Source organism: Nansenia antarctica (assembly GCF_963989245.1).
Source record: "Nansenia antarctica genome assembly, chromosome: 14".
In the NCBI taxonomy this organism is placed as follows: Eukaryota; Metazoa; Chordata; class Actinopteri; order Argentiniformes; family Microstomatidae; genus Nansenia; species Nansenia antarctica.
The window spans coordinates 27,048,993-27,068,224 of NC_137684.1; the positions used below are offsets into that span (position 1 = coordinate 27,048,993).

Consider the following 19,232-nt stretch of genomic DNA (forward strand, 5'->3'; position numbering starts at 1 on the left):
AGCACAAGTGAAATGTCTGTCCCTTTGTAGTGTGTGTGTGTGTGCGTGTGTGTGTGTGTGTGTGTGTGTGTGTGTGTGTGTGTGTGTGTGTGTAGTAGTAGAGGTCCCCTTGTACTGAGAGATGGTTGAGATACTTCTTTGTGTTCAGACATTGTGTTCCGTTGTAATTGCAACACCAATCAGGAATAGCCGTGTCCTGTCGCAATGCTGTTCTTCTGTTCATTCCTCCCCCCCTCTCTCCCTCTCTCTCTCTCTCTCTCTCTCTCTCTCTCTCTCTCTCTCTCTCTCTCTCTCTCTCTCTCTCTCGGAGGGAGCTTTTTAATTCCCTCTAAAATGACTTCGCTGCCCATGTGAAGATACGGGGGTTACCCCAGCGCTCAGAGACTCAGAGACTGCGACTGTTAACCTGCAGCTAAAAAGTATCCTCTGTTCACCACGGGGGGCCTTTATTATCTACCGTTCCATGCCGCTTTCAGAGAAGGCGCTGGAACACACCATTGTACCCTAGACCGGGGTGGAGACAGAATGAAGGCGATGTAAGCGGGCTATAAATAGCAGCGAACGCTAAGCACCGTCGATACGCCACGACCAAAAAAGTCACTCATCCCTTCCAATACCTTTGATTCGGAAACGTTGTGTCGTTTTTTTTACGCAATCTCCAACTGTTGCTTTTAGCCACCCACCGGGATTTTCATTTTGCCGTCGGCAGAGATGCCAGGCGCCTCTCTTTTTTATCTCGGGATGAAACGAGGATGGAACGATCGCGAGGAGGGTGTCTTCCCGTTAATGGTGGTGGAGATCCTGGGAATTTTCAAGGCCCTTTGTCGTTTTCGACGGGTCTCTGATGTCCGTGAACAGTTGGTTTTGTTAGTTGGTTGGTTGGTTGGTTGGTTGTTGTGGTTTTGTGACAGTGATTGATCCAAAGGGTGGCGGATGGGGTCTCGCATTCCATCTCTGCGATGGAACACGATGCAGGATGAAGGGGGGGGGGCTTTGTAGACAATAGATCAGTTTTTTTTGTGACGATTAGGTAGGAAGAGAAGTTGCACGCGTAAACATCCTGCGATGACCGACACCAGAGGTTCATAGACGTCAGTGGTCTGCGTATGTTTTAACGAGAAATGTTCTATCTTTGCACTTGCAATCACATTTCAAGACCCTCCTTTCATGACTTTTCCTAGATATGTGCGTTCTACCACCCAGTATCCTTACATTTTCAAAATCACATTGATTGATTGAATACTTTATTTTAGAAGAAGATTTGCAGAAGTAGGTACATGAAAGTACATATTACATACAAGGTCAACTAACAGGATAAAAACCCAAGAAAGCCACTGGCTTATTTCAATTGGGGTCCTTGATACTTAATTCATCGTTACATGTAAGACAGACAAAAAACTAGTACTATCTACAAGATAATACAGACAAATAACTAGTACTATCTACAAGATAAACATACATCCAACATGGGAAGAACAATACAACAAAACATAAGGTATGTACAGCGGGTAGGACAGGTGGGGACATACACCACAGGTGGGGGCGGGGGACAAAACACAAAGTATGTACAGTGGGTAGTTCGGGCAGGGGGACAGACATATAATATGTACAATGGGTAGTTCGGGCGGGGGGACAAAACAACAAGTATGTACAGTGTGTGGTCATGGTGGGGGGGGGGTACAAAAACACCAGTAGATTTAGGCGGGGGGAGGGGGGGGGGGGCGACATAATAACATTGCGTTTGCTCAGAGTGTAGACCAGGTAGGGGGGTGGGACAAAACAACTAGTATGTGCAGAGGGTATTTCAGGTGGGGGGGGGGGGGGGGGGGGTGTGGGAGACATAACAACAAAACAACAAGAATAGAGGGTAGTCCAGGTGGGGGTGTAGTCTTTTAATTTGATTTTTGATTTAGAGGGTCCAGTTACGGATTGCAGCCTCCTGTAAATGTTTTTTGAGAGTGGTTTTGAAGGTGGGCAGTGTTTTGCACTCCTTTAAGATTATAGGAAGGGCGTTCCACATTTTTACTGCATAGTTTGCAAACGAGTTTAACCCCTTGTTTGTGGTGCAACGCGGTTGAACGTGGTTCGTGGAGCTTCCTCTGGTATTGTATGTGTGGACGTTGTTCACTTTTTGGAAGTATGTTGACAGGTACTTGGGTGTCTTTGTGGTGTAGCGTATCTTGAAGACCAGGCCCAGTGCAAGCTGCTGCACTCTGTCAACTACTCGTAGCCAATCAAGGCTCAAAAAATGAGCAGCGGTTAGATGTGTCCTAGGGTTGAGGCCTAGCAGAAGCCTAACCAGTTTATTTTGGGCTGTCTGGAGTCTTGTTTTTAGGGCCTTTGTGGTTCTATAGTACCATGATGTTACGGCATAGTCGAAGTGACATTGAATGAGAGCTCCTGATAGGGTCCTCAGTGTGGATATCAGGATAAGCTAGTATAAAGCTATTGTTGTTGCTATCTGTGTATGAAGCAGGCTAATTTACAAGCGGCCAACTAGTGGTCGTTGTGTGTAAATAGCTCTTTTAGTAGGTAAAAAAGGCACGGCTGTTCTAAGAGACGATTGGTGAGACGCTTAACGGCCGGGACGGTGAAAAATTAGACGCCTTCGGATATCTGTCGCTGTTTATTCACTCTTTCTCTTTCGGATGAAATAAAATACCATAAACAAGGAGCCTGTCTTTTGAGAAGATGCATTGCAGTGGAGAGTCTAGTTTGGTCGACAGAAGAGGATGGGGGCGTGAAGTGAAATGCCAGCTTGAATGCTGAATAAAAATAAGGACTTTTTTGAAAAAGTTGTGTAGACTCACACAGGCATACAGCACCATGAAGTACACCTAACCTCTAGTCCAGTGGACCCTCAGACCCTGCTTCAAACCACGCAGACAGACAGGCGAACGCCTGCTGCATTTGAATACGGGGCCATCGCTGTAAGCCTTGAGGGCGGCGGTAAACATGGAACTGTGTTATTATGTTATCTATTATTCAACAGAATTTGTTTCCCAGAATTTCACACGCACACACACACACACACACACATAAACACACACACACGCACACACACACACACACACACACACACACACACATGCACTCACACACACACAGACACACACACACATGCACTCACACGCATACACACACACACACATGCACTCACACACATATGCACACACACACACACTCATACGCACACACACACGCACACACTTTGCTACTCAGATCAGCTTATGGGGAGGGGGGGGGAGGGGACCCACCACCTATAGTCGGGAAGCAACCCTCCTTTTCCTCCCCACTTCCTCTCAGCCAGGTAGGGGGCACCGAGGTGAGCTCATGAATAAGCGATGAAATAACGGGAGTCTGTTTTGAGAGGCTGGTCACGGATGCTCTCTCTCTCTCTCTTCCCTCCCCTGGCTGGGAGCTGGGAGCTGGGAGCTGGAACCTGGCGCTGGCGCTGGCTGAGGCCGACAGGGGCCTTGGGCATGTGCTCATGTGCTCGCTAACTCCCCCCCCCCCTCCCTTCCCCTCTCCTCCCCTCCCCTGACCCTCCTCGGCAGTGGAGGCCATCCAACATCAATAATACATCAGCCCCCCTCCCTCCCCTCGCCTCCTGGTGAAGGGCTGGGCAGATGGGAGAGTGGGCGCTGCATCGGCCCTGGCAGAACCGCCGTCCATGTGACCTGGTTCTTTATGAGCCGTTGCGAGCGGCACACACACACACACACACACACTCTGCTGCTGCGGAAACCGTCGACTTAAATCTCCTCCTAGAATGTAAAACAGGAGGTGCAGGCTTAGTCACCTGTGTGAGTGAGTGTGTGTGTGTGTGTGTGTGTGTGTGTGGGTGGGTGGGTGTGTGAGTGAGTGAGTGAGTGAGTGAGTGAGTGAGTGAGTGTGTGGTGTGTGTCTATGTGTGTGGTGTGTGTGTGTGTGTGTGTGTGTGTGTGCGTGCCAATCACGGTCCTCCGATCCTCCTCCTGTCCCTGGGGCCCGGGGGGGGGGGGGGGGGCGTGGCCTGGCGCTGCAAGGGGAATGAGTAACGTGGCACATGACGCATGGTGCATGGCGCATGACTCCTCCTCTCTGCCCAGTGATGCCACGCTCATGCCCTGGAGAGAGGTGCTGATTTGAAGGTGGTAGAAGGTGGCACAACTGTGTGTGTTTGTGTATGTGTGTATGTGTGTGTGTGTGTGTTTGTGTGTGTGTGTGTGTGAGTGAGTGTGTCTGGGTGCGGGTCCCTATGTCCCCCAGGGGCCGAGTTGTCGTTTCTGTGTGTGTGTGTGAGTGTGTGTGTGTGTCTGTGTGTGTGTGTGTGTGTGTGTGTGTGTGTGTTTACACGTGTTCGTAAACAGCTGCAATCAATGCAGCTGTACCATTAGACATTATACAGTAACGATACAGTATTACACATACAGTATCATTATTCCCCTTTTGATCAAATAATATTATTTTCAACGGTATTATGGATATATGGATATATGGAGCTAGGTTTGAATTCTGTGGCGAATGCAGCACGGAGATCTAAGAAGGGATTAGTGTTTGTGTGTGTTCGCCCTAATCTGTCCCAAAAGAGACGTGGGGGTCAGTTTCTCGAGAGCTCCGTAGCTTAAACGACACTTCATTTCTCCGGCCGCAAAGCTGCACGTGAGGAACAGTTGCTAAGTCTATGTTTCCAGGGCAATCGTGTGTGTGAAGAACACCAATTTGTGAAATGAAGAAATGTTGCTGGTTCAGGGAGAGGAGAGGGCTAGACAGACAGACAGGCAGACAGACAGGCTACAGACAGACAGACAGGCTACAGACAGGCTACAGACAGACAGACAGGCTACAGACAGGCTACAGACAGACAGGCTACAGGCCGACAGACAGGCTGCAGACAGACAGACAGGCTACAGACAGACAGGCAGGCTGCAGACAGACAGACAGACTGCAGACAGACAGGCTGCAGACAGACAGACAGGCAGGCAGACAGACAGGCTACAGACAGGCAGACAGGCAGGCTGCAGACAGACAGGCAGACAGACAGACAGGCAGACAGACAGGCAGCCAGGCAGACAGACAGACAGGCAGGCTGCAGACAGGCAGGCAGACAGACAGACAGACAGACAGACAGACAGACAGGCAGGCAGACAGACAGGCAGGCTGCAGACAGGCAGGCAGACAGACAGACAGACAGACAGACAGACAGACAGACAGACAGACAGACAGACAGACAGGCAGACAGGCAGGCAGACAGGCAGACAGACAGACAGGCAGACAGGCAGACAGACAGCTACTGGCAGCCTGCTAGAAGAGATAAAGCTGCCACTTTAGCTAAGAAGCTTTCGGGGAAACTGACCCTCTGCTCAGTGACCTTAGGGTTAAGACAGAAAGACCAGAATGAAATGTATTTTTGTCTCAAGAGGGAAAATAAATCCTTCGACCTGTAACACTGCTTAAAGGGATGGTTCAGCCTACTTTCATGTTTAGGTGAAAATATCGTCTTACCCTGAGTACTGTCCTCATAGGCCAGTAGCCAATGATAGCTTCTCTTGTTCTCCTGGTTCTCCTCCTCTTTGCTACCGTAGCGAAGGCTAAGAGTTAGCAAACTTATGTACAACTTTGTCTAGTCCATCCCAGTGAACAAAGAGTCCAAGGGAAGCCGGAATGTGGGTTACAGTACAGAATCTGTAGTCCATAAGACGTCCTAAAGACGTCACGTGGACGTCCGAGAAAGACGTCATTTGGACGTCATCTGAACCCACATTCCGGCTTCCCTAAGGACGTCTTTTGGACTCTTTGTTTACTGGGATAGCTGCTACAATACTTTATTTGAAGTTTTCCCTGAGGATATTTTGGGCATTTACTTTCAACAATGTTAACTTAGGTTGGAGGTGCGGTTGGAATCTAGTCTATTGGAGAGGTCTGTGGTAGCAAAGTAGAGATGAATGGTGAACAGGAGAAGCGTTAACTACTGGTCTATGAGGACCACTCAGGGTAAGATGATATCCCACCTAAACATGAACAAAGGCTGAGTCATCCCTATAATTCATTTCGATAGAATTTAGGGTTTTTATTAAGAAACCTGTCAGTTTCTAATTGAATCCGGCTCATGGCATGTCTACCGTACTCTCCCAACGTGGTATAATTACTGGTACAACACACGACTGATTAACTGTCACTTACACCTAACCTCTTTTCGGAAAATCTTTTCGGAAGAACAAGATAGTGGCAAAATAAGCTTTTCCAATTCGTGTGGGTGTGGGTGTGTGGGTGCCTGCGCGTGTGTACCTGTGTGTTATTTGTGTCTGTGTGCGTGCGTGCACGCGTGCGTGTGTGTCTGCCTGTGCAAGTGCGTGCTGCGTGTGTGTGTGGGTGCCTGCGCGTGTGTACCTGTGTGTGTTCGTGTCTGTGTGTGTGCGTGCACGCGTGCGTGTGTGTCTGCCTGTGTAAGTGCGTGCTGCGTGTGTGTGTGGGTGCCTGCGTGTGTACCTGTGTGTTATTTGTGTCTGTGTGCGTGCACGCGTGCGTGTGTGTCTGCCTGTGCAAGTACGTGCTGAGTGTGTGTGTCCTCCAAAAACATATTGGCCCCCGCCTCCGTCTCCATCTCCATCTCCATCTCCTGCAGTACCTCGTTAGTAGCTGAGTCAGGTCTGCGTGCGACTACCGCAGCTCTGATAATGGTATGAATAAATAAGAGCAGCGAAGTAAACGTACACATCTCAGAAAGCTAGACGCCTCGTAATCCAGCTACCCTGAGACGCCGCAGCCGCCGCCATCCGCGATGCAAATGCCTCTCCCGTCTAGCGTTTATCTTTAGGCCTGTGTTTCTCCGCTACACTGCACGCCAATCATCCAGGAAATTATACAGTGCTGGGTTTTACTGCTGGGATTAAGTGGGGGAGGTAAATCATGAGTAGGACCATAATGTTCAGGGTTTTTTAGTTTTTTTTTGTGGATGTGCAGTTCTTCTTGTACAGTTCCTCCTCTGGAGAGAAGATGGAGGTGGATTTAATTAAGGGAGACTAGCAGAATGTTATGTGGTCGTTTGTAACACAGGTTCGGGTGGAATGAATGCAGATAAAGTTGACGTGGTTTTAAAACCCGTCCAACAGTTTCAGTAATCCATGTCAATGCGACACTATGATTACTATTCAACGTCTGATCGATTGATTGAACCCAAAGATCACCTAATCTCCAGGCCCGTTGTTTTGGTTTAATGTTTCATTGACGACAGGGCATAATGCGGTGCCCGTTTATTAATATAGCTGACGTTTTTGATCTAATACCTCAAGTTACAACGCTCCCAAGAAACAAATCAGTATTAGGTGCCCTTGGATGCACTGTGGGATATACCAACGCAAAACACATTTCACTTACAATCTATTTTAGGCTCTGCTCATCTCACTAGGAGCTGCTTCATTAGAGGTTTCAATGAGCCCAGTGTTCAAGGAATCAAACAAAACTAAATCCAGCAGTTTAATTTCTCTGTTTCAATCAATCAAGAGAATAATGTGATTCCCTATTCACAATCAGGGCCTGCGTTTTCATCTTGTGGGTCATTTAATTCAGACAATCCGCCGTGAGTTCGTCTCACAAATCAGTCTCCGGATCGGGACAAAAACCTTGTCTTCCCTCCTTTTCTTTGTGACCACTTTATCTTGTGTGTTTTTGTATTTCACAGACAACACCCTCTATCCTCTCTCCTCTCACGTCAGTAAGCCCCACTGGAGAGCAGCCTCTGCCGCCCCTGATAGATTCAGTAATAAAACCAAATGCACAGAGAAAAGCGGATGAAGGTTCCTCCGCAGTGCACAGATCAATGCCCCTTTGTTCCCAGCCATTGTGCCGCAATGAGTCGCAGCGAACGAGAGTGAATGGATAGTCGTCCAGATAGGAGAGAGAGTGAGAGACGGATCGTAGAGAGAGAGAGAGAGAGACACTCTGAGACAGACTCTGGGGTTTCCAGTCAAATTAACAGGCAAAGGTCGAGGCAAATGAGAGGGACTTCAAAGCAGCTTTAAAGTGGTTAGACAGAGGAGCACCTCCCCCTGCCGTTCCCCTGCTGCGGCATAATCGGATCCAGTGACTGAGATTTGTCAGTTTCATGCATCTGCAGGCAGACTCATCTTCTACCTGTCCCCCCCCTACAGATACAATCTGACAATAAAGTCTCACTATTAAAGCCATAGACAGAGAGAGTTAGCGAGAGAGTGAGAGAGTGAGAGAGAGAGAGAGCCAGGGAGAGAGAAAGATAGAGGCCACCTCAGCTCTCAATGCCAGAGTATCCCACTGTTCTACCTTCCACTTCCTGTTCTACCTTCCACTTCCTGTTCTACCTTCCACTTCCTGTTCTAGGTTTTGCGAGAGCTACAATGTTTTCTATCCCTTGACTAAAGTGAGCTTGTTCAATGTCCCAGACTGTCTGCACTTGTACTTTGCAGAAACACTGTTCTACTTTGAGTTCAGCGTGTGTGCTTTGCACACACAATTTGTCTGACATTTTCCTGAGTAGCCTATACTGGTATAAGTATGATATCAACTTTCCTTTCAGTGTAAATGTCAAAACTTTCCAAAAGAAAAAGTTAAAGTCGTTTTTAGCATATAATGAGCCTGGGTTGATAATGATCCTGAGAGAGATCTACAGGCTCCAGGGTATTTAACACTACTGAGTAATGCAAATTCTCGGGTCCACTCGCGCTGTTTCCCAGTGGGAAGAGAATGTGGGGGCAGACAGCTCCCGAAGTAACAGTTTAGAGTGAGGACCTAAGCCGAACCGTTTCTCCATTTCCCATCTCCTTGTCCTCTGTCTCTACGTCCTCAAAATGAATGTTCTGCTAAATGACTGAAACAACAAATCACTTTGTGTTATGTTGGGTCCTGGAGACTTGTGTTTACTAAAGATTGAACAGTGTGTTCTGCCCTTCGCTGAGGGATCGAACAAGCTGTCTTAACGAGATGGCACCGGGCAATGTTTACTAAATCATTCCCTGGCAGTCCATCAGCTTGTTAAACTGGTGACGGGATTTAAATGTCAAGACTTGTTAACCTGGTAATGGTACACACACTGAAATGGAAGATTTGGAAGTGGTTTGTGAGCTTGTGAGTGCAGAAAGATTGACATTTAAACACAGCGTTCTGTGATTCTTTGGCATATCACTTTTAATACATAACCGGCATACTCTTGTCCATTTTGTCACTCCTCCCCCGGTTTATCAGTTCCACTCACTGGTAAATGGTATGGTCTGCACTTATATAGCGCCTTTATCCAAAGCGCTTTACAACAGCCTCTCATTCACCCATTCACACACACATTCACACACCAATGGCGGCAAGCTGCCATGCAAGGCGCCAGCCCCTTACCGCCCCTACTCACTCCTGCAGACCTAGTTAGTTCGAGTGGGATTCAGACAGACAGTGGACTTCGTCCAGATCTCCAGAACAACAACATCTTCAATTTATTGAAAATTAAATGAGAAAAACAACAACCTAGTAGTCAATACCTAGTTAACTAGTCAAGCTATTCAGTAATGATCAACACTGCGGCCCTCAACCGCAGACCTTCCGTCTCATTCAGGAGCAGTGCACCAGCCGAAACCCCTCCAACACCGCCCAGACACTACAGTCCTGCCCTGGCCACAGCATAGCCAGCCCCAATATCCCCTAGTCTGGGGGGATAACCCAGCACAGTCATCCCCAGCCCAGCTTCAGACCTCCCCAGATCATCTTTGACCCAATATGAGCTGAAACTCTTAAAGAGATTGTTCCCTTGATGGGGTTCCCACCAGATTCCTAAAAGAGGTCAAGGTCAAGTTTGGCGACACAGTCTTGGCTGTCTGCCTGCCGATGTGACATCTTCAGCTCGAAACCTTGGGGTGACTTTTGACGCTGACCTCAATTTCGAGAAACAAATCAAAACAGTTGTACAGTCATGTTTTTAGTTGAGGATCTAGATCTGATCTAAAAAATAAAAAAAAGTAATCCATGCATTCATCTCATATCGTTTAAATTATTGCAACTCCCTCTATTCTTCTCTGAGTAAAAAAAAGTCCATCTCACAGTTACAGATACCAGAACTGGGATAAAAGACCACATCACCCCCAAATCACTCCCTACATTGGTTACCTGTTAGTTTTTACTGATACTGGAGCTTTTAGGGCTGTGCTGGGTCTGGCACCCCTTTGAGCCTCGAGCAGCCTAAGATGCTGAGGTAGAGCCTTTCTAGCCGTTCTGGAGTCTAGACTGAAGACAAAAGGTCACCGTGACTTTGTCATTATGGCCCCTAGACACTGGAATGTCCTGCCTGAGGATATTAGCGAAGCAAGACACTGAGCCCCAAATTGCTCCCAGTGAGCGGGCCGGCGCCTTGCATGGTAGCTTACCGCCATTGGTGTGTGATTGGGTGAATGAGAGGCTGTTGTAAAGCGCTTTGGATAAAGGCTAGCAATATCTGTATTTTCTTTTCTTAAAACTAATGTATTTTCTCTTCTTAAAACTAATGTTTGTATAGCCTTTAATTGATGAACTCACCGTTACCTACCATTCAAACGAATGCTACTTTGAGTTAATTTTACCCAATGTCAGCTGAAACTCTTAACACCAGAACAGCCGTGCCTTTTTACCTACTAAAAGAGCCGCCTCTTTAAAATGCTAACCTGCTATTTACACACAACGACCACTAGTTGGCCGCTTGTACATTAGCCTGCTTCCTACACAGAAAAACAGCAAAAAATAGAAATAGAAAAATAGCTTTATAGTGGCTTATCCTGAAGTGATATTGAAAGTGTAAGGATATTGGGTGGTAGAACGCACATATCTAGGAACACTCATAAAAAGAGGGTACTGAAATTTGATCGAGTGCAAAGATATAACACTTTTTTTTTACTCACAAATGACTACTCTTGGCTGATTAAGTGTTAAAGAGATTGTATCCCACATAAAATATTCTGCTTGTTCCCTAGATGTGGCATCTCGCTCGATTCTTAATTAAGAGGTCATGGAAACTCTTTGACCAAATGTTCTCAATCATGAACAGATGTCTGTGCACTGGCACTGTGCCATTTTACTTTAAATGTGCGCTTCTCCAGCCTCTTCTTAAAACGTACAGGACCAATGACTGTACAATGGTAAATGGTAAATGGACTGCACTTATATAGCGCCTTTTTTGCTGCTCCAAAGCTGCTCCAAAGCGCTTTACAACGGCCTCTCATTCACCCATTCACACACACATTCACACACCAATGGTGGCCAAGCTACCATGCAAGGCGGTGGCCCGCTCAGTCTGGGAGCAATTTAGGGGTTGAGTGTCTTGCCCAAGGACACTTCGACATGTGGCCAGCCGGGGCTCGAACCACTGATCTGCCAACCTTGTGATCATTAGACGGAGACTCTACCTCCTGTGCCACAGCCGCCCCGTATCCAAAATAATGGACACATTAGTGTCTGACCTCACCTGATTCATTTCAATAGTTGTAGCTTGTGTTACAAAATGTTTCTATTTAAACTTGCATTTAACATACTCTATAAATATATTGAAAACATATACCGTGTCTGATTAACAATGCATCCTTGGCACTACAATGTGTTACCATGTTGAAGCATTTCCAGATATTAAAAAAACAGGCCGTTGAAATGTGACCATTTTGACCATTTTAAGCTACGGTTAATGCTAATATAGCACTTTAAAACTCTCATGACCACTTTACCTGATTCAGTCAGATGGGGGTGGCATACTATGCTAGGCTTGCAGAATATAGTGTAAGCACATTATAAGTAGTGAAATGCTTGACATAAACTATACAACATGGTCATTAACTGGGGAAGGTTAATCCACAATGCATTTTCGTATTTACGCTTATAGTGTATATTATCATCATAGCATAGTAGCTTATGTATCTCAGGCCATAATTAGGTGACTGGTACCTTACAGGCCCGTGGTCCGAGGGTACTTCATAATATCATAGCTTAGTATATCATGAGTTCAACTTGGCCCATATTAGGTGAGTGGTCTACCCCCCTGTCTGTAGGTCTACCCCCTATCTGTCAATCTACAACCTGTCTGTAGGTCTACCCCCTGTACACAACCTGTCTGTAGGTCTACCCAGTGACTGTCAATCTCACCACATTTATGGTTATGGGGGCATATACACCCCATTGACGCTTGCGGTTATATTTATTATTGTTGTTTTGTTGTTGTTGTCATTATGGGCGGGTCCTGACCTTAAATGAGTTCCCTTCAAAACCATGCTTGCACTGAAGGACACATACTAGTAATATACAGTCCTGTCTAAAAGGATTGTGAGGAGGATCACATGATAGCGTTCATCTCAGGTTGAAATGATATGCTTGAATAGAAACTGGCCTGCGCCAGAGTGTTTTTTCCTCTTCCTCTGCAGCTGCTCAAATGCGGCAAGAAAATGTACATAATTTAGGAGATTAGAGCAACGCTGACATGTTACCTAACCAATTGAGCACAATCTTTTCAAATCATTACACTTGAGACGCCAAATGTGCAACACATCTTGAAATGTTTAGACGTTCCACACTGTATACGAGCTGCTCACCACAAGGCCTGTGTCTCTTGGTGGATTTAATCCCCACTACTGGAGCACGCTGAAGGCCTTTCCATTGATCACATTGATCTCACAGTGTTCCTTCACTACAAAGTAATTGGAACTGGATTCTGTAATTCAATGTGGGTGTAACTCATTGGCTTCAGGAAACACACACAGGGGGACTGACACACACTTTACTTCTCAGCGCATTTATTTCATGTTATACATTTCTGGTAAATCTATTTCTATGGCTCTCCGGTATCGATCGAAATGTTTGTCATATAGACGGGGCGCTTCTATATAAGACAGTGGGAGACCCCTGAGGGTCTACCGTAACTGTGAAATATAGTATATAAGAAAGAAATGTCTTAAATAGGAATTTTGTCTAAGATAACCTGTTATTTGAACCATAAGTCATCGTTCAGAGTCCTACATAACAGTCCCAGAACTTTGAACTGAATTGAATGGCAATGAATCAGAGGTAGTCATACACAGTGTTCCCACACCTTCTGAAATATCGAATTCAAGCACCGTTCAAGGACTTTCAAGCACCTTTCAAGGGCTTTCAAGACTCAATTCCCTCAAATTCAAGGACCCAACACGGCATAGTTTGAGACAAAACTAGTTGAGGAGTAAAACATTTTTGAATACCGGTATATAGATTTTTTTTTACAGAGAGAGAGAGAGAAAGAGAGAGGGGAATTCAAGCACTTTCAATGACCCATGTCTATTTTCAAAAACCTTTAAGACCTCGATTTATTTTTTTCAAATTCACAAACTTTCAAGGAGTTCAAGGGCCCGTGGGAACCCGGCATACAGTATTTGACCCTCCTAGCTCCACGATAGCGACACAGGACAGTCTCAGCATCGGTTATCTGTTAGCTTTACTGATAACTTTGAAGTCTCTGCTGGGTCCGACAACCCTATGAGCCTGGACGCAGCCTAAGATACTGAGGTAGAGCCTTTCTGGCTGTTCTGGAGTCTAGACTGAAGACACAAGGCGATTTTGGGGAAAAATACTGTAACCTTTGGTTTTAAACAATGTAACCTTCCTCCCACATTTAGACAACTTTTTTCTTTCCTCATAAGTGAGTAATGCAAACGATCAAACCCAAAACAAAGCAGTTAAACCCTAACGCACCCTCCCCTCTCTCTCTCTCTCTCTCTCTCCGATCGGCAGAATGATCCCGTCCTCCAACCAGGACTTCCTGGTCCGTGACCTGGTGTCGGGCCGGGACTACGACCTGTGCGTGCTGGCGGTCTACGACGACGGCGTCACCTCCCTGACGGCCACGCGACAGGTGGGCTGCGTCCAGTTCGTCACGGAGACGGAGTACAGCCAGTGCCAGTCTCTGCACAGCCAATTCCTGGGCGGCACCATGATCATCATCATCGGCGGCATCATCGTGGCCTCCGTCCTGGTCTTCATCATCATCCTCATGATCCGCTACAAGGTCTACAGCCAACAAGGGCCCATGACGGACACTGGCGGCAAGGCGGGAGGCACCCTGGCCAACCTCCGCTCCCAGACCAACGGGGGCGGCGGCTCCCAGGCTGGGGGAGGGCAGGTGTCCCGGTCGGGTTCAAAGGTCACCACCGAGAGCCAGGAGGAGCAGCAGCAGGGCCATGCCTTCGCTGGGTTGGGCGGGGGGGGTCCACAGGGGACCGGTGGGTTCGGTGGCGGTGTGAGTGGAGCAGCGTCACCCAACGCCACCCTAAAGGATTCGGACACCATGGTGTTGGTGGTTGACTGTGAGAGGGGGGTGCAGATGTCGGCGGACATGACCGCAGAGGACGTTCTGTCGCCCACCAAGATGCGGTTGTCCAAGACCGCCGCCATCGAGATGAAGAGGAGAGCCTCCCTGATAGCCAAAGAGGCCGATAGCGTGGATGTGGGAGGAAGTAAGTGGACAGAGAGAAAGTTATTATATACATTCATGTAAATATAGATATAGATATAGATATATATAGATACAGAGAGAGAGAGAGAGACAAACATAGAAAGACGGAGGAAGAGAGAAACAGAATATGACCCCGTTTGTCCTCATCTGCTATTTGCTCTCTCTTGCATGTCTGAAACTGTCTGTATTTAAACTTTACATATCATTTACATATCATTTGATGTATTTAAATGTTATTCCATCTTTGACCTATATACCGAAGGTCTTGGCAAGTCTGGCCCCATCGCTGAGTCTGTGCCAATTGTTTTGCGAGCATATCTTAGCGCAACTCAGCGTACCTCAATGATGCAAATGAAATGGCATGATGCAGATTGTAATTGTGAAGAGAAGAGGCCGTACAACAGGCTCAATTGGCCACAGCCAATGATATCTTCAAAAGGGTCTCCAGATCGAGGGAACTTGGGATACGTTGTTCCGATCAAATAATTGCCTTTTCTGAATGAATGGCCATGGATTTCCAGTGTGCTGCTCCTGTACACCGGTAAATCAATAGAATAGAATTGAATCAGCGAGAGTTGCTAGGTTGACTCTCTCGATACTGTCAATCATCAAGGTGCATTTCTGCGCAGATAATTTGTGTGTGAAAACAAGACGATTCTCTGCTAGTCAGGATTAGATTTGGCTGCCCCCGCCCTTACTTATGTGACAGTTGCTGATGTTTGGGGTAAACAGTAGTCAAAGTAATTTTTCATTTTTGACATATTCTGAAAGAACAGATTGTAAGCTTTCAAATGATGTGTCATACATTGGAATCTAAAAAAAGGTTGAAGAAGATGTTGATACACCTCAAATCAACTGACAGAGATAATCCCCATCCAATGTTTTTCTTTGTCACTTTTCCCAGGCAGGTAATGGGTGGGAACAATAGCTGATTAACTCCACCCCCAACCACTTCCCCAGGACAACCACAAGATGAATGACTTGTTATTGCTATGTGTGCCAAAGGTTTATTACATCCCATTTTAAGTACAAGAGAGTAAAATTATTTTTCGCTTCAGTTCCAGTCGATATTGCAGCAGCAAGAGAAAAGAACATATTATATTATGTATTTATAAAATAGCAATACAGTAATAGAATAGTAATAGAATAGTAAAAAATAATAATGTTGTGTCCGTGTGTATGCATCTATCATTGTAGTCCATAATGCATCTAGTGGGACTTTGGTGGAGGGCATGTGATGTTTCGTGCCTCATCAAAACAGAATTCTATGATCTTAAAAAAAAGATAATTCTGCCAGAATGGGGGGTTTTCTGCGTCTCTCCCCTCCGCGTGAACGCAAACTTGGCGAACACGAACTTCGTGGCCATTACTTTACATTGTTAGCAGGCTCACAAAACAATCTGTGTTAGTTGCCTAGCGACGTGTCATTGATTTTCAACAACGCGGAAATGTATTCACTTTTTTTCGAAAGAAAACTCAGATTATTACATCGGATTCCGATATTCCGACCAAAGCATCAGACCGTGTCACATATCCTTTGAGCCGCTTTGCTGTATCCCAAATCCTCCCCATCTTCTGGCCAGATACCTGTGTACCTCGCTACCTCGCTGCCCTGGCATGAGACCAAGCAGATCCGTTCTGGCGGATGGCAGCTGACAACCGGCTATGAATCACCTGTCCCACGGCCGTGTCCACAGGCCCCGCCGCCCCGTCCCCCCCCTCCGGAGGGTGTGTCGTGTCCCTGAGACGCGAGGGGTTGAGGGCCGAGGGAGCCTGCGGGCCGCTCCCTGTCACTAAGTCTCTCAGCCTCATCCCTCACCTCTATTTGTCTCTTCCCCACAGACACGCAAGTGCCCCCGGCCAACGATGACAAGAGGGCTCACCGAGACTGGAGCGATTTTAAAATTTGATGACTTCTTCTGCTGCGCTCGCTCGGCAAGAGAAGAGGGGGAGACAGAGGGAGCGAGAGAGAGAGAGGCAGCAGTCAACCTCCAAGAGTAATGGTGCCCCCCCTTCTTCTCCTTCTTTATCTATTCCTATCCATTCATCTGCTCGGTATGAGGAAAAGATGAGGGCGGGGCGGGGGGGGGAGAGGAAGAGAAGATAAGAGAGTAGGGCCCCCTTAGTGATGAATAGATAACGATTAAGATGGAGGGATGACCATGTCTGAGAAAGAGTCATTTAGTCAGGGCTGACATATTGCCGGCCGTGTGGCTGCCAAGGACCTTTGGAAGCCAGCCCTGCACATATGGCACTTTGGGGCGCGACTAATTACAGGGCATGCCCTCTTAAACCACTCTGAGCTGCCCTTGCGATCGCAGCAGGCATCTTTTAATAACGGCATCACTTTATGTCAAAATGGGACTTTTTGTGTCCTTACGTTTGCATAGTGTAGTGCTATATATGTATAGCATATATAGTGTATAACTATGGCATACAGTGCCATATGGACTATAGAAAGTCTATAGTCTAATTGTTGGCAACAATTAATTGTTAAACAAGTAATCGAGAAAAAAATAAAATAAAAATCACACAATGTCCCATGTGAAGAATAGTAGTAGCTGCATCATGTCATGGGTATGCTTGTAACGGGCAGGGACTGGGGAGTTTCTCAGGATCAAGAGGACATTGAGAAATGTGCTGAGTTGGGAAGGACAGCCTAATAAACCTTCAACTGCACCCTCACGCTGCATACTCTGTGTCCACTTCGGAACCACCGACAGGCATACTGTACTAGTTTGTTTGTAGTCTACTGTCGTAGCACTGACATGTACACTAGTATTCCTAGTTATAGTACACATAATAGTCTTGTGTCTAGTCTAACACTAACACACATACTAGTGTTCTCTAGTCTAAACTAACACACATACTCATATTCTGCAGTCTTCACTAATACACAAGTTTCACAGACAAGGCTTAAGCCTAATCCTGGACTAAAAAGCATCTTCAATGGAGATTTTACATTGAAAGTGTGATTTAGTCCAGGACTAGGCTTAAGCCTTGTCTGTGAAACCGGCCCATAGTATATAATACTCATATTCTGTAGTCTACACTAACACACATACTAGTATTCTTAAGTCTCCAATAAGTATTCTTTAGTCTACTGAAGTAGCACAAACACCAATATTCTTTAGTCTTGTTTTCCATTTGTAGTCATTATTAGGAGGCAAACTACAATTCTATATGTTTCCAGACATGCAGTCATGTGATTGTGAGACAGTATTCAGTATGCATTCAACCATTAACCAAGACACTTGTGTGTTTTGTTTTCCTTTTTGTTGTTGTTTTAATTTCCAGAACATTACAGGATTACTGGAAACAAGGAGAGTGGATTAAATCAGGACCATTTTGAGGCTCCTGCCAACAACTTTCTCCTCGCTTCCCCCCCTCCCTAGTTTTCACTTTTCACACTGTCTCCAAGGACCCCTCCCCTCCCCCTCCATTGATTTTTCACCGTGATGGATTTAATAAGGACTCAACACACCATCACGATCTATACAAGTGGAGCTAAATGGACGTCTGCTTCGTCGCCACTGGCTTTTTTGGAACGTATTGTTGCCTTTTACAACCAGACTATGTGGTTCAGACTGCCTGTGTGTTTTGCTCGCTGTCGGTACCACAGAACTCCTCTACCCGGACAGACCTGTACCTTGATATACCTGACTATCCTCACTCTCAGGATGGACACTTAGCCAAAGGTGAGTGTACACAGGAGCCGTTATAATACACGTAAAGTGTGTACCTGTCTGAACATCATAATGTCAGGGTTCCCGCGCTGGTCTTAAAAAGCCTTAAAGTCTAAAACCCAGCAAACGAAATGTGACGGCCTAAAAAGGTCTTAAATGTCAGTTATTCTGTCTAAAAATGAGGTGCTAGGTCTTAAAAACGAGATCCTGCAAGGAAATCAGTCCGACCACATCTATTTACACGGAAATGAATCAAGCTGGAAACCAAAAAATGCCAATTCGCTTCCTTTTTTGTCTGTATGGCAGTGAAATCCCTAATTCCATCATCTCGAGGATGACAAAAAGCCATCATATGGTGAAGGTCTAAAATTCTATTCAAAGAGGTAAAAAAAATAAGGTCTTAAATTTGACTTGTTGAAACTTGTAGGAACCCTGTAATGTGCATACAGTGTCCAGCAAGTCAGCCATGGCATATATGATTTTAATAAAGATTAAGGAGAGTAGTTCAAGATGAATGTCGAATAGTATTTTTGAAATCATGTTAAATTGGCTTTCGCTGCGCTTGATTGAGTCGACAGGATAGTCCCAAAATTACAATCTGGTACATCAGACAGACGCAAGTGAATGCTCAAAGTATTTGAGAGTCCCAGTTCGACCCAGGTCGGTTTTCTATGTTGCTCTCGGAGAGACATGCTCTTTTCAAGGAGAAGCTTGTGGACCTCAGGTGACAGCTGTGTGACTGGGCTTGTGGCTGCAGACAGGATCAGATGTGAAGTAGAGATGTTAAACGGGGGGGGGGGTTCCTCACGACGAAGGGAAACACTCCAAGCCCGATATTCCTTCTCTTCTCCCGAGGACGTCGTCTCATGTCCCCTCCCTCCCTCCGTTGGTCCTCAGGCTTAACGAAAGAGCCGCTGCAAAAAATGCTTGTGGGCTAATTACGGGCAGACAAGCAATTACGGAGTAAAATTCAGTAAGCGATCAGCTCAATTACGTCCTGAGCACACTGAAGGAACAAGCCCACAGCGGGAGGGGACCCGCTATCTCAAGGGTGGGCATTTGCACAGTACCCGTAATCCTACTCTGTCTCAACTCTCTCTCATTCCACTCCG

At 46.3% G+C, this 19,232-nt stretch overlaps 1 protein-coding gene across 1 annotated transcript in view; it reads left to right on the forward strand.

The window, feature by feature from the left end:
* The window catches only part of LOC308170488 (leucine-rich repeat and fibronectin type III domain-containing protein 1-like protein), a gene marked incomplete at both ends in the record, with an annotated part of 32,535 nt that extends 16,191 nt beyond the window's left edge, over positions 1 to 16,344 (forward strand). Inside the window, 2 exons of the mRNA XM_080545277.1 lie at positions 13,714 to 14,435; positions 16,277 to 16,344. Of these exons, the coding sequence (XP_080401403.1) occupies positions 13,714 to 14,435; positions 16,277 to 16,344 (790 nt within the window). The remainder of the gene's footprint in view (positions 1 to 13,713; positions 14,436 to 16,276) is intronic.
* Positions 16,345 to 19,232: the final 2,888 nt, after the last annotated feature.